Source organism: Rhinolophus hipposideros, assembly GCF_964194185.1.
Source record: "Rhinolophus hipposideros genome assembly, chromosome: 17".
In the NCBI taxonomy this organism is placed as follows: domain Eukaryota; kingdom Metazoa; phylum Chordata; class Mammalia; order Chiroptera; family Rhinolophidae; genus Rhinolophus; species Rhinolophus hipposideros.
Window position 1 is genome coordinate 38278620 of NC_138063.1, and position 17124 is coordinate 38295743.

Sequence of the window (17124 nt, forward strand, 5' to 3'; positions counted from 1 at the left end):
TTTTCTCAGGGGAGATTCTCTTTTGTCTTTCTTATTACTAATTCAAATGTAATATAGTATACTGCAGTGCTTCTCAAACTAGTGATTTTTAGGAACCACCTAAGAGTATATTTAAAATGCAGGTCTCACAATCACACATACAGCATTCATGATCCTCATTCAGTGGGTCTACCCGGAGTATTTTTTTTTAACAAATACACTTAAGTAACTGTGATGGAAATAGTCTGTGGACTACACAGGCTTAGAAAAATACTGAGCTAACAAAATTAAGAGTACCAATTCTATAGGAGAGAAATCAAGGTTTCAGTCCCCATTCTGACAATTATTAAAAGGATGACTGAACAACTTTCTTTCCATCTCTATTCATCAATCCCCTTATCTGCAAAATGGAGGTGACAACTGTACCTATTATGCAATTTTAAATAAAAACTGTATTAGAAACTAAAAATAGGTATTACTCACTGAAAAATAAAACAATTACATGTTAACATAAATACCATTTTTATGAAAACTAACAATACCAAAACTAAAAAATAATGAAAAGAGTGGCAATATTTTCTATTTTTTCAAATCTCTTTAAAAATCCATTGGTTCTCTTAATTTTTAATGGATCTTTTCCTGATGCATGGTTTTGTAACATCAGGTATTGGTAATTCGAAAAATAGTGGGTTCAGACTTATACAGATCTTCCAAATTTAGACACATAATTCAAACTCACATGTTAATATCTGCACCAATCTAATAAGAAAATCGGCCAGCCCGGTGGCTCAGGCGGTTAGAGTTCCGTGCTCCTAATCCCGAAGGCTGCTGGTTTGAATCCCACATGGGCCAGTGGGCTCTCAACCACAAGGTTGCCAGTTCGATTCCTCAAGTCCCGCAAGGGATGGTGGGCAGCGCCCCCTGCAACTAAGATTGAACACGGCACCTTGAACTGAGCTGCGGTCCGAATGGCTCAGTTGGTTGGAGCGCGTCCTCTCAACCATAAGGCTGCCGGTTCGACTCCCACAAGGGATGGTGGGCTGCGCCCCCTGCAACTAGGGCAACTGGACCTGGAGCTGAGCTGTGCCCTCCACAACTAAGACTGAAAGGACAACAACTTGAAGCTGAACAGCACCCTCCACAACTAAGATTGAAAGGACAACAACTTGACTCAGAAAAAAGGCCTGGAAGTACACACTGTTCCCCAATAAAGTCCTGTTCCCCTTCCCCAATAAAATCTTTAAAAAAAATAAAAAAGAAAATCTAAGTTTGGGGAAGTCATTAAACTCATAAGTTTTCCAATTTTGTTGAAAAGCTCAAACCTTATCACTGGCAAAAAATACTGTCAGTTGTTTTCCCTGAAGAGACAGACTCATTTTTTCATTTTCAAGAAAATGCCTGTCAAATTCCTAAGTTTAAGTAATTGTAGTTCATCAGTTTTTCTTTAAAAATGGTGCTCCGTGAAAAAAATGGTTAGTTCAGCTCGCAAATGAAACACAGGCACAAGTGTTTGAAGCAACCACAATACTTTGACATGCACAGAACAACTTTATCAAACTTCCCATTTTGTTATAAAGAATGTTAAAAAGGTGTATACTCAAGGGTAGAGACTTAATAATGTGTGCTGCCTCATTAAAAACATTAAAAAAATAAACTAGCTGCGTTTCTTTTTATTTACTGTGAGTGTGTGAAGGTAAAAATAAATGGTTATAAGTGTGGCTTGGTGTCCCTGCCTTGATCAATGCTAAGATGTCAGTTGTTTTACCACCGTAGCTTTTAAACCATCAATTAAAATAATATACTGAAAAGAGCAAATAACATTATTATTATTATGAAAATTGTTTTGACCCCACAAAACCCCTGAAAGAATCTCAGTTTCAAAACGATTTTCTATAGACCACATTTTGAGACCTGATGGTCTATACTTACAGTCCTAAACCTATACTGAATATCAGGGATACCATTTTAAAACTACAGATTCCTGCCCAGGTCCAGTTTCCAGAGATTTCATTCTGGAAAAGCCCCGCAATCAAGAATTTTAACAAGTTCCCTGGGTAATTCTGAAATTGTTCATCTATACTAGCAAGTATTTATAAATTGTTTCAAAATTATCTACCATCCCTTTCCTATATTTGTATATTAATTAAATGACGAATCATGTTAAAAAATTTTTACTATATGAGCATACCATAACATTATCACTATCTCCTGGCTTTGATCTTTCTTGAGGATACCCATGACATAAAAAAGATATGCCTGTCTCCTGCCCACCTAACTTTAACCTTTGTTTTATAGTGTATCTACTTCTAATGTCTTTCCTTCCCAGTTTGTTCTGTATGTAAGCACAAACATACTTTTCAAGTACAAACATAATTTTTCTTAAATGACATTTTACTATGACAAAATCTGGCTAAAAACTTTGAAAGACTTCAATCTCATCTCCAAGTCCTCATTCTGTAATTTCCCTGTGAGGAATATTTAATAACCTATTTTCTAACAAGATCTAGCATAAGGCAACCACTCCAAGAAGACTTCTTTTGTTGAATTTTAACACTAAATTTACCTGGGCACAGCTCACATGGATGCTTAAACCCTGTCTCTTTTGTCTTTACAAGATGAGAGGGGTTTTTTTTGTTGCCAGAAACTGTTTTCTCTTTAAGTCCTTGCTCTGGAATGATTTAACCATATATATAACCAATGTACATCATTGCTACACTTGTACATATAAGGATGGACTCTTAATAAATACATAACCAAACATAAATTACATATGAAGCAAGGTAGAACACATATTTAATTTACACTAGAGAATCTGACTCCTGAAATATGAAAAAATGGACATTACAGTTGGTGGAATAATACTATTTATGCAAATAGCACGCAATCTTGTCCTATGTTATTTTCTTTTTTTTCTAAGAAGGATGCAGCTCACAATGGCCCATGCGGGGATCGAACCAGCAATCTTGGTCTTATTAGTACCTTGCTCTAACGAACTGAGCTAACTGGCCACCCTTCCTATATTATTTTCTAAAAGCAGCTTTTAAAGGAAAAATTTTAAAAAGCCACACTAAACTCTTAGCTGTTAAAATGTCTTCTCTAACAAAAGAAATATATATATGCATATTTTATTTCTCTCTAAAATATGACAAAAAACACCACTTAACCATAAAGCCTTATCATATCTTCAAAAAATCAACAATTTCTTATTATTATCAAACAGCCACTCAAGTTTCAATAGGGCTAACTATACAAATATGCACAGGTTACTATATTTGTCACTTCTGATTCTGAAATCTGAAGAATAAACATGAATCTCTGGCACCCTCTGGTGTTTAAGCACTATATAGCTTCCCTTATTCATCCTAGGGTACTGGCAGGCTGAATAGAAAGTATGATTTTCTTAGTGGAAAGTCCCAAACAGAAAAAAATTTTCAGTTAAACGAGTAGTTTTGAAAAAGTAAGTAGATACCATTCTATGTTACTAAACCTCTTCCAGTCAAGTCAAGACAAGATTTAATGCCAAACACTAATACCTCTTCTTATTTAACAAGAGTCAAAATCAAGGGTCTATTTTAAGCTTCATTTCAGCAATAACTGAAGTGATATTAATATCCAAAAAGCAAACTTAATAAAAAAAAAAATATCACCATAAGAAGATATGAATAAACCACGTATGACCCAAATTACTAGAAAGCATTATACAAAATTAAAAACTATCTTTGTGCAAAAACAAAAAATATCTTAAAAATAGTTAAGATTATAGGTACTCCTCTTTTTCAAAATTCATTATTTCAACAAACACTTGAATGCTTATTATGAACCAGGCATTGTTCTAAACATTATACAATGGTGAACAAGTTATTATAAATTCTCAGACAGATTTAAAAAGGAGTAGGAAACAAGGAAGAGTAAACAAATGAATAGGATAATTTTAGGTAAGTGCTTTAAGGCAGTGGATATGGTTTAAGAAGCCACTTTACATTGACTGGCCAAGCAAAGACTCTCTAAATAAAGATAACTGAAACTTTTAAACTGAAATAAGAATGACCAAACCATATGAAGACTGGGGGACAGAATCCAGGAAATATCACATCTAAATAATGTACAGTGGGAATATGATTAGTGTGACTGAAGAACAGAAAGAAACTGAAGAAGAAGCCCAGGTCCCTAAAACCATGAACTATTATACCTGCAATGGTCTGCCTACTTCCATTTTTCCTGAATATGAGAGAGAATCTTCTATCTTGCTTATGCCACTGCCTTCAGTTTTTCTTGTATCTACAACCTTACGGAATTCTAACAACTACAACTATAGTTCAAAATGGTTCACATCATAAAATAGTCAATTCTCCCCAACATTAACCTAATCACATAATCTCAAAGGAAAACTTTCATAGAACTGCCGTTTCTAAAATTCATGTGTGACAGAAAAATAACAAGACATCTTGGATTAAAAAGGAAGAAAGAAAAAGGACTTACTCTATCAGATATAAAAACCAATAATGAAGGTATAATTGGAAATACAAAAATATTAACATAGAAATAAAACAAATACATAGCCTTACAATGAAATGCTAGCAATGCACCTTTGTGTAATTGGGAAATTACCATATGATAAAGGTGGCATTTCAAGTCAGAAAGGTCAGGATGATGAATTCTTCAGTAACTACTTTTGAGACGAGCAATCCAATTGGGGAAAAGTTAATTTCTGCTTCTAACATTCACAAAAATGAAATCAAGAATTACTGAAGATGAAAAGGTATGTGTGCACATGTGAGCTGTGTGTGTATAGATGTCTTGAAAGAAAATATAGGTGCACATCATTTTGAGCACAGGACAAGGAAGAATTTCTTAGAATAAAGTAAAATTCAAAAGTCATATAGAAAGAGACTGATATATCTAGTATTATGACTTGAAAATCTTCATATAACAAGACATTAAAAACAAACTTATACATTAAACAAAAGATTAGGAGAAAAATGTTTATAACATATATAACAAATAATTACATATATATAAATCTAGAAAGCAATAAGCACTCAATAGAAAAATGAGCAAAAGTAATAAGCTAGAAATTTCCCCCCAAAAATACTAATGGTGACACTTTGGCTTTAGGCAGTAAGTGGAGTAGATTTACTGAGGAGACATTACATGGTATTATAACTAGACCAGCATAAGACATTTTCATTCCAGTGTTGGGTGCACATAAGTTGTCAAAAAGGTGTCAGCAAAAATAAGCAATGAGCACACACACTGTAAAGGCAGAACTGCCTCAGGAGCAAATGCCTGTGGCTAGCACTAGTTCTTGGGCCTCTGTTAGGTGGAGAAATTTTATCTGAGACTGCTGGTTAATAAGTCAGCTTCCCTAGAACATGGCTACAGTGGTCTCAAGTCAATAGTCATCCTTAGTTCCTGTAAGAAAGTCATAAATCCTCTATGGAGTAAAACAAACCTGATTTGGGCCCTCAGGTTTAATCTGCTTCACCCATCCAATGAAGTTTTAAATTCAACGATTACATTTTTCACTTCTCAATGTCCTATTTGGTTCTTTTTCAAATCTTTATATTCATTTCTTCATAGATAATTGTTACTTGCTCATTTTTGTGATTCCACATTTTATTTTTAACCATTTTATAACAGCTTTTAATAATGAATATTTGATTATCCAATGTTTGAAGTCATTGGAGTTCCAAATGTGTTGCTGTTTCCCTGTAGTTTAACTCAGGGTGACTTTTCTTTACATGTTTTATCTTTGAAAGTGAACACATACATGGATACCAGAAAACAATGGAAAGGTATTTTTAAAGTACTGAAAAGAAAAGGAGAAAAACAGTCAGTGCACAATTCTAATCTCACTGCTGACATCATTGTCTACATAAATAACCTAAAATAATCTAAAAATTATCAGAAGGATTAACAAGGCAATTGGCATATGGTTTAAAAAAATAAACAATCTGCTTTCTATATACTAGGAACAGAATAGGCAATTACCACAAATATTATTCATAATAGGAATAAAAAGGTGCCTAGGAATAAATACAACAGATAAATGCAACAAATTGTGTGCAACCTATACAAATAAAAATACATCACTTTATTGCAATCTGTTAAAGAAGGCATGTGTAAATGGAGACAAAAATCATGTGCATAGATTGAAGGCTCAAAAATATACAAAAATCAGCTGAAGGACAGTGGACTTACGGGCTCAAGGCCATGCCAATTCAAATTCCAGCGGAGATTTTGGTGGGATTTAAACTGATGTTTAAATTTATACAGAACAGCAAAATCCCAAGAACAGCCAAGGAAATGAGTAAGGGAAAAGGGTGTGAACTGTTTTAAAGATGTTCAAAGAACACAATGAAGATATGGGGAGAGTCAAGAAAGTGATGTATGAACAAAATGGAACTATCCTGTTTCTCCGAAAATAAGACCTAGCTGGACAATCAGCTCTAATGTAACTTTTGGAGCAAAAATTAATATAAGACCCGGTATTATATTATATTATACCCGGTTTTACATTATAGTAAAATAAGACTAGGTCTTATATTAATTTTTGCTCCAAAAGACACATTAGAGCTGATTTTCCGGCTAGGTCTTATTTTGGGGGAAACACAGTATCAATGAAGAGAGAGAAAACTGAGAAAGAAACCAAAAAGAAATTCTGGAGCTGAAAAGTACAGTGACTAAAATGAAAAATTTACTAGAGAATTCAAAGCAAATTAGAGAAAGCAGAAGAATCAGTGAACTTGCAGGTAAGAAAATGGAAATTATTGAGTGTGAGGAACAGAAAGAAAAAAGGTTGAGAAGTGAACAAAGCCTACGGGACCTATGGGACACCATCACACGGTCAAACACATGCATTGTACGGGTGTCAGAAGGGGAAGAAAGAATATTTAAAGAAATAATGGCTGACAACATCTCAAATTTGAGGAATGATATAAATATAAACATCTAAGAAGCTTAACGCACTCCAAGTAAGATGAACTCAGAGACCCAGGATGAGACACTAATAAAACTTTCAAGAGACAAAGAGGGAATCTTGAAAGCAGCAAGAGAGAAGTGACTTATCACATAAAAGGGATCCTCAATAAGATTCTGAGCAGATTTCTCATCAGAAACTTTGGAGGCTAGAAGTCATGCGCTGATATATTCAAAGTGCTAAAAGAAAAAAAAAAGTCAATCTAGATTCTTGTACCCCTTACCTCCAAATGTAAGGGATAAATTAAGATATTCCCAGATAAACAAAACCTGAGAGAGTTCAGGTTTTGTTGTACCAGTAGATGTACCTTACAAGAAATGCTCAAGGGAGTCTGGCAGGGCAAAATGAGAGGACACTAGACAGGAACTTGAAGCCACATGAAGAAATTAAAATTTCAATAAAGGTAAATGCATGAGCATTTATAAAAGCTAGTATTATTTTAATAATGGTTTGTAACTCCATTTTTTTGTTTTCTATGACTTTGGAGACACATTAGATAAAGACAATTGTTAGTCTAAAAGCTGGAATTACTGAAACTTTGATTTATAACTCCACATTTTGTTTTCTATAATACATAACCTAAGACACTAATGCATTTAAAAGATTGTAAGTTTATATTTTGGGGCACACAAGGTATAAAGATGTAACTGTGACATCAACAACCTAAAAGGATCGGGAAAGAGCAACAAAGGAGCAAAGTTTTTGTACATTATATAGGTTAAGCTAGTATATAGTAAGACCTAAACGGAAAATAAGCCCTAGCTATGATTTTTCAGGATGACATCCCCTGAATATAAGCCCTAATGAGTTTTTTGGAGCAAACTTTAATATAAGATCCGGTCTTTTTTTGGGGGAAACACAGTAGTCACACGTGGCTTAATGGCAGAGACACATTCTGAGGAACACATCATTAGCTAATTTTGTCAGTGTGTGAACATCATAGAGTGTACTTATACAAACCTAGATGGTATAGCTTACTACACACTGAGGCTATATCATATAGCCTATTGCTCCTAGACTACAAACCTGTACAGCATGTTACTGTACTAAATACTGTAGATAACTGTAACACAATAGTAAGTGCTTTTGTTATCTAAACACAGGTTACAGTAAAAATATAGTAAAACAGTATTTTTAAAATGGTACATGTGGATAGGGCACTTACAATGAATGGAGCATGCAGGTCCAGAAGTTGCTCTGGGTGAGTCAATGATTGAGTGGTGTGAGTGCGACGGTCTAGAACATTACCGTATACACTACTGTAGACTTTATAAACACTGTCCCACTTCCTTTCAATAAGATCAGAAATAGTGCATCAAAGCTGTCAATGCGGCTCCATGAACAGGATGTGGGCTAAACTGACTGAAAATATCGAGGTGAAACTCTCTGAGTAAGGTATACATCACCACAATAGTGATTGTAGGAGGGAGTGAAAGGGGGCCTGAGGCTCAGAAGGAATAAGACATCAAGATAGAGATACAGGAACGTAGGGGATTTGTCATGGCAATGTGGTTTTGGCTATTGCATGTTAGATCAGTGGTCAGATTAAGAAGCTTTGTGGTATTCATAAAAAGGGAAAGTGTTTAACATGGAGAGATTGTACAAGTGAAGATTCATTTTGACTTTGGAAATTTGTTTTTGGTTCCATTGACCCTATCTGGCACAAAGGGCTCTCTCTGGCATTGAACTGATGGAATAAATAAAACTTACTTGTGCTTTACATCATTATAACCTGAAAATATTTCCAAAGTACAGGGACAGAGTACTGTCTCCACACTACCACAGAAAGCTTTACTGAAGTGGCAGTGGCATTTAATGTTTAAGGTAGCACTTGTAAACCCATGCCTGGGACAAGATCTTAAGTCCTCAATAAAAAATTTACATTAATATACTCTGAATATACTCAAGCTAGCTCTGAGAGGGCTGTGGTACCCCCTGAATATGTAGCACTGTGGAAACACGTGTCTGTGTTGAAACAGGTCAGTGGCTGACTGAGATGTAATCTGTGCACTCAAAATTGAGGTGCTCTGAGTGAAAGGAAATCTATTGTCAAGCCCCACAATACTGCTCCCAGCAGAGAAAAAAAAATTCTTCTTGAACCAAACTTCCATTTTTTAGAGGAAATTCAGCTCCATTATAATCTTATGGGACCACTGTTGTATATGTGGTCTGCTGCTGATTGAAACATCGTTATGTGACACATGACTGTAATTTCAAATTACAGTGTTATTTTAGGATGTTAAATGTACTCCCCATGGTAACCATGAAGAAAATAGCTACAGAATATACACAAAAGGAGAAAAAAATTAAATGTTTCACTACAAAAAACATCAACTAAACACAAAAGGATACAGTAATGTAGGAAATGAGGGACAGAAAAATTATTTAAGTCTTATAGAATATAGCAAAATGATAAAAGTCCCTCTTTATCAGTAATTACTTTAAATGTAAATGGAATGAATTTTCTATTCAAAAAACAGCAATTGGCAGAATGGATAAAAACACATGATCCTAATACCAGGTGTGATCAAAAAATACAGTGACTCTTTAAATTAAAAAAAAAAGTATTACAATAAAAGACACATTGCCAAAAATCCCCCCCAAAATAATCTCCCTCGCTTTGAACACACTTATCCCACCATTCTTGCCACTTTCTGAAGCAGTTCTGGCAGTCTTCTTTCGTGAGTGTCTTTAATTGTGCTATTGTGGCTGTCCCGATGTCATAAATCAATTCAAAACGTTTACCTTTCATGGTCATTTTGACTTTGGGGAAGAGCCAGAAGTTGCACGGTGCCAGATCTGGTGAATAAGGTGGATGAGGAAACACTGTAATGTTTTTATTTCACAGAAATTGCTATACCAGAAGTGTGATGTATGACACGGAACCTTTCCCGTTGTGATAAAAAAATATGGTGAAAGCTGCTGCCAAGTGCCATTCAACGGAAAGGCAGCATTCTTCAATTTGGGAAATGGCGCATAGAACTTCTGTAACAGTGTGTGACAAGTTTCAACTTGTTTGGTGCAGTCAGTTGGGTGTGAGCTACGGTTGAGAGAAGGTGTGATTTAAAGTGTGCTGTAAATCATCCTCCCATCATGAGAACACTCCATGTCCTACATCGCTTCTGGTATACGGCAATTTCTGTCAAAAATAGCATTACAGCATGTTCTGACCCACCTTATTCACAGGATCTGGCATTGTGTGACTTCTGGCTCTTCCCCAAAGTCAAAATGACCATGAAAGGTAAAGATTTTGAATCAATTCAGGACACTGAGGCAGTCACAACAGTGCAACTAAAGATACTCACAAAAGCGGACTTCCAGAACTGCTTCAGAAAGTGGCAAGAACAATGGGGAAAGTGTGTTCGAGGCGAGGGGGAGTATTTTGAGGGGGAATAATGGCAATATGTCTTTTACTGCAATAAATTTTTTTTATTTAAACATTCACCATACTGTTTGATCACACCTTGTACATATGCTGTCTATAAGAGACTCCCTTTAGATTCAAAACCACAAACAAACTGAACATGAACAGATGGAAAAATATATTCCATGTAAATAGTAACCATAAGAAAACGGGTGGCTATACTAATGTCGGACATAAGTGACTTTAAATCAAAAAAGGTTACAAGAGACAAAGAATATTATATATTAATAAAAGGTTCAATACAGCAAGAAGATACAATAATTATGAACATTTACACACCTATTAACAGACTAACAAAATGTATGAAGCAAAAACTGACAGAATTGAAGGGAGAAATACACGGTTCTGCAATAGTATTTGCTGATTTCAATATCCCACTCTCAATAATGGATAGGATGAACAGACAAAAGATAAATAAAGATACAGAGGACTTAACACAAAACAAAAAAATAAATGTTTTTAATAGACCAGGCTCATCTTATGAGGAGTATGTCGGACAGAATTCTAGATATAAGCACTGCTGACACATCTCTTTTACATCATATAACCAATGTGCTTGATGGATTTTTAGATTTGTCCAGATTCCTTTCATGCAACATTAGCTTAGACTTGATTAGTTTATTTCTAGATATATAAAATTATAGCAATCATACAAAATTTAAATATAAAAATGCTTCTTACATCTTTTGAGAAAAACAATTCTTTAAAATTATTAAGATTATATATTGTGGATTATGGAAGTCTGTGTAGTTGTAAAGCTACAGTGTGTCTTCTTTTATACTATAATAGTTTATAAGGGTGCATATATTCTGCCTGTATATTAGTGATGACACAATTTCAAGGTATCTTTAAATATGTTATTATTTTTATCCTTTTAACATCTGAATGTAGAATAGTCACACAATGATTTGTATATAGGAAGTTAAGTGGCAATTAAAGAATATCAATACAAAAAGGCCAAACATAAAACTATAACACTTCTAGAACAAAGCATAGGATAAAATCTTTGTAACCTTGGGTTACATAAACATTTCTTATATAAAACCTGAAAAGCATAACCTACAAGAGAAAAATTAATGAACTGAACAGCAAAATTAAAAACTTTTACTCTGGGAAAGACATTGGTAAGAGAGTGATAAAACACACCACAAAGAAAGTATTTCCAAATCACGTATGTGGCAAAAGACTTGGATCTTGAATATATAAGGAACTCAAAAACCTCAACCAGAAGAAAACAAATAACTCACTAAGGAAAAATGGGCAAAAGACTTAAAACACACACTTTACATAGAAGACATAAGGATAACAAATAAGCACAAAATTAGATATCTGCTCAACATCTTTGGTCATTAGGAAAATGCAAATTAAAACCACAATAATAATAGCAACCACTATACACTTATTAAAACGGTAAAAATCAAAACAACTGAAAATACCAAGCGTTGACAAACTGGAGAGCGTGGGGAAGTCAAATCATTGCTGGTGGAAACACAAAATGGTAATCCATTTGGTAAACAGTTTGATAGTTTCTAAAATACAGATACTCTTGGACTTATGATGGTGGTGGGGAAGGGAAGGACAGAGGGGTTATGTCCCAATAAACCCATCATAAATTGAAAATACCTTAAGTGAAAATGCGTTTAATATAACTAACCTACTGAACATCATAGCTTAGCCTAGCCTACCTTACACATGCTCAGAACACTTACATTAGCCTACAGTTGGGCAAAATCATCTCACTACTGCCCAGCATCACGAGAGTATCATAGGGCATATGGTTAGCCCAGGAAATGTTCAAAATTCAAATTCCAAAATATGGTTTCTACTGAATACATATAGCTTTTGCACCATTGTAAAGTCGAAAAATCATTAAACTGAACTGTAGTAAATCCAGGACCTTCTGTAGTTAACCACATACTTAACTAATGACCCAGCCATCATATACCTAGATATTACTACAGAGAAATGAGAAACTACCTTCACATAAAAATCTGTATGTAAATATTTATAGCAGCTTTATATATAATCATCAAAATCTATAAACAACCCTACCTGATGTTCATCAATAGAGAAAAGGATAAACAAATTTTCACTAATACAACCAATACTTCTCATCAATACAAAGAACAATTTTCTAATATTGAAAAATGACATTGGATATGAATCTTAAAAAATACCGAGTGAAAAAAGTCAGATGCAAAATTGTAGATAATGTAGTTTTTCATTTATGTGAAGTTCAAGAATAGACAAAAATGATCTATGGTGATAAATATAAAAATAGTGGCTGCCGGAGGCAGGGGTTGGGGGTAATTGATTTGAAAGAAGCATAAAGGTGATAGATGTGTTCAGCATCTTGATCTGGGTTATGATTACACAGGCATATGTTTGTCAAAATCCACTGAGCTGTACACTTAAAATTTGTGCACTTTACTGTTTATAATTTATATTCAATAAAGTACTATCAGCTTTTTTAAGGCATTAATATATGTATTTCATATTAATGTTATCTTGTCATTTATTTTTTTTAAATATTACTTCCTTAAACCAAACCAAGTTTTAGCTATTTGTTTTCCTTACCTGAAAGATGTTGTTCCATTCTCTTTTATTTTATTTTTCTGAATAGGAGATCCTTGAAGTGACAGAATTTTATTTCCTGGCAGCGTAATTTGCTTGAGAATGGAAGCTATAAAAACAAAAGAAAAACATAGGATTTAAAAAAAAAAAAAGTAATCATGTGGCATTAGGAATAATTCAGGATAACAGCTTTAAATATACGCAGAATAATCAAAAAGAATTGCAACTGTCCTAGAATTATGCTTAAATTCAAATATGACAATGAATGTATTCCCTACACAAGAAATCATCTACTAAAATCAAGACCTCCAGTCTTCAAATTGTCTACAGAATCACCAACATCATAAAAATATTATACAGAAACGGTGACAAAAACATGTTAATAACGTATCATTTATATTGGTAGCTTGTAAAAATACATAAAACTTCTAGATTTTATGTGTGAGATTAATTTCCAAACTTAGAGAAAGTAGATTTTAAATAGAAATAAGGCTATAGCAAATTTTATAAGTTAAAAAGTATTTACTACTGGATTATTTTATCTAATTACAATACCATGAGTAGTGGCTTCTTTTATTCTAAAACAACATATACTCCTAAAAAGTGGCTATGAATGTATGTAAAAAATGTAATTTAAAAAAAAAGTGTAAACAGGAAAAAAAAAGAGAATGTAATATAGTTATCTTTCAGTTTTCTCTCATAGGTCCCAATATACAAGACCAAAGCTCTCTTAATATAACAATAAAAAAGTACAAAACTCCATCGTATTTCAAACCCAGTGTGATGCGGCGGGGGTGGGTCGGAGTCTACCTGGAGGAAAGTGACTGGTAGTAGGTATTGTAGTGCTCACTGGCATCTTCTGTCCAGATTTCTGAATGGTCAGCGCCGAGGAATGAGACAGGGTAGTCACTTGTTTTGCAATGCCTCCTGAAGGCTTCTGGACTACCTGAAGCAATGAGAACTATCATTATAGTCATTCAACCAAACTTGCTTTAGGAAAAGAACAAACTTTCAGTTGTCACAATAAAACAAACAACTGTGGTCATCTAACTGTAAATATACCTTCATCTTAGCATAAGAAAAGCCTACTTAAAATTTAAATTTGTATGTAACAAAATTATCTTATTCAATAGCAAAAAACATGACTATCACACACATATTATTTTTTTAGAGTGGAATTCAAATTTACATTAGATACTGCCCAATTTAAACCTCCATATGCACCCTATTTTCATTTAACTTGCAGAAATTTTCAAACATATACAAAAGTAGAAGAAACAATAAAAAGATACATGGTACCATTATTATCCAGCTTGAACAATGATCAATTCTTGACCAATCTTGTTTCTTCTATATCCCTACCCACTTCCCCACCACTTTTAACTATTTTAAAGCAAATCCCAGACACATCTTTTTATCTATAAATGTATCTCCAAAAGATAAGGCCTTTTAGTGGGCAGTAAAACTGCCCAATGTTGAAGGCATTCTCCAAGGTAACAAGTTCAAGAAATCCAGAGAGTGAGGGTTGGGGATAAAGGAAGAGAAATTAAAGTAATAGCAGGGCCTTATTTTTAGCTTCAAAGAAGGAAAAACAATAGCAGAGCTTCACTTTTTTCACTTCAAAGAAGAAAAACAGTCACCATGTATTTGAGCCAGCCACTGACAGTGAAATCTTTATTAATATAAGTCCTTAAACCCATATATGGCTAATATAAACAAGCCAGGAGACAGACTTCTGAACAGAATTTTGGGAGTACAATTTATTCTATACTTTAATTTTTTGTAAATAACATTTAAAATCGAGTGTATATCACTAAACAAAATTAGCTCACAAGAAACTCAAAATGCCCCGATAAATCATCCTATAGGAACTAATGCCCCTAGAGAAGAAACACAAGTTGGAATCAGTCCACTGCCATCATTCTATGAGAACAGACTCTAGAAAGACAGAAAGAACTCTTCAAAGCAAAGATGTATTTCAATAAGTAGAGGTCATACTTATGTATTATCAGATTTAAATTCTACAACGTGATATATATACACTCAGAGTCTCACTTATGCATTCAGAAAAGAAACTCAACAAAAACACTCCTGACAACACAGGCTTATTTCCTTATTGTTTACATTTTCTTCCTTGATATCCTTTACTAGGTATTCTTTTCAGTATTTTTATTATGAAAGATAATAATAAAATATTATTAGAAATTTGATTCTAAGTTAGTCTTAATACCATTTTTGATGGGTACTCAAAAATATAACAGCCAGTGGTCTGCCCCTGAGGTGAAAAGGGGGGCAGGATTCCACGCCCCTGGGACTAGGACAGGAGGGGTGTGTGTGTGTGTGTGTGTGTGTAGTTATATGCATATATGTATACATATGTGAATGATATGGCATATTTACGCATATCACAAAGTTTTGTGCTGGGATCAACAATCTTGAATGCCCATCATTGCTCATCTTAATGACTATAAGACTTGGGGCAGCACATATGCAGCATATTCCTGCACATTTGCCAAACAAAATAAAACATAAGTGAAAAAGTACAATTCATTAGTGTTCTTTCAGAGTAAGTAATATTTAAAACCACAGTATTAGGCATCTTATAGAGACTGAAATTATGTTAGGGGAATGGAAATTGGCCCAAAAAAGGGATTTTTGCTTCTACTTGGCAAACAAAAGAGGTATTTTTTAAAAACTTAAGTCCTCTATTTACTTTCCCTCCAAAAAACAACTAGAAAGGAAGACTAGGAAATAGTACGTACCTTACCTTTTCTCTTGACGTATCAAATTCTTATGTTTTATTTGGATTTAACATAAATTAATGTTCTAGTCATTTACAGAAAATACAGGTCTAGAGCCACAAAATATTTCTTACATAAAGAATGTAAAGAATTCTTTATAGGTATGTTTTACATGAATTATGACTTTACATAACTATGATCTAGGATAGCTGACATGGAACTTAAATTCCGTAAGGAAAGGAAGCAAAGAAACACAAGTATGGATTAAACAAATAGTAATATAATATAATATAATACTCGGTCTTACATTGATTTTTGCTCCAAAAGACACATTAGAGCTGATTGTCTGGCTAGGTCTTATTTTCAGGCAGATACGGTAGAATAAAGGGTAATAATCTCCTCTAATTTCTATATAATATTCAATGTGTGATTACCGGCACGCACTACCCAAGGCTGAGTTCTAGAAAACAGAGGACCCTAACTAAACAAAAACTGTAGCATAAAATCAGAAAATACCTGTTGGTTGCCAACTATTTCTCAGGAATAGCCAATGTATTCCTTATCTTCTGGGACAATGGCATACTCTACTAAATGCCAGCACTTCAATATGCCCACATCCAGCCTCAGAATATCTCTTAACACACAGCTCAAGTAAAATCCTACAGTGGCAGGTGAAATTTATTTGCTATGCCCAATCTAGATTAAAATTTAACTTTGGTAAAACTTAGAATATGCTGTTTCTTTCATTTAAAGAGCCTTCCAAATACTTTTAAAAATTTCCTCAAATGAATTTTTAATTACATTACCAGTTTTTATAGGAATCAGTAAATGTTGTTTTAAATGGAAAACCTATAAATTTCTGTTAAAAAATTTTTAATGTGCTTACTGTCTAATTTGATTTATATGAAGTTCTAGAACAAGCAAAACTAATCTGTGGGAGAAAACGATCAGAAGAGTCGTTACTTCTCCGGGGATGGGGGTAGGGACTGATTGGGAAAGGACACAAGGAATTTCAAGGTAACAGCAACATTCTATATCTTGGTAGGCGGTTTGAGTTATTCAGAAGTATTCACTGTCAAAATTTATCCAATGATACGTTTAAAATTTGTGTATGTCATTGCATGTAAATTTCAGCTAAAAACAAAAAAGAAATAATGAACTGTAGTTAATGTGCATGTTTAATTATTTGGAAAGGAGTCTTTGAAATGCATCAAAAAATTATGATTGATAGCTGGATAAATACATTATAAATCAAGTACACTAACTGTAAACAGAATCTAGGTGGTTGCCGCACCTGGACGCGCAGGGCGTCCCTACTGCGCGGGAGCCAACCACCACGCGGCGGCAGCCCGAGCAGGCCACCGACTAAAAGTAAAACAAAGTCACTCTGGACACTGCAGGGCCACAACGAGGGGAGGTGTGAGTTC

The 17124-nt window shown here is 34.1% G+C and overlaps 1 protein-coding gene across 4 annotated transcripts in view; it reads right to left on the minus strand.

The window, feature by feature from the left end:
• Positions 1-17124, minus strand: part of TAF4B (TATA-box binding protein associated factor 4b) — a 108747-nt gene that overhangs the window by 60275 nt on the left and 31348 nt on the right. For 3 of the 4 annotated variants that reach the window (XM_081078423.1, XM_081078422.1, XM_081078421.1), the window contains 2 exons: positions 13767-13902; positions 12960-13065 (listed from right to left, as the gene is read on the minus strand). In XM_081078423.1, coding sequence (XP_080934549.1) covers positions 12960-13065; positions 13767-13902 — 242 coding nt within the window. Of the gene's footprint in view, positions 1-12959; positions 13066-13766; positions 13918-17124 lie in introns of all 4 variants that reach the window. The other variant, XM_081078420.1, reaches the window with a different exon arrangement.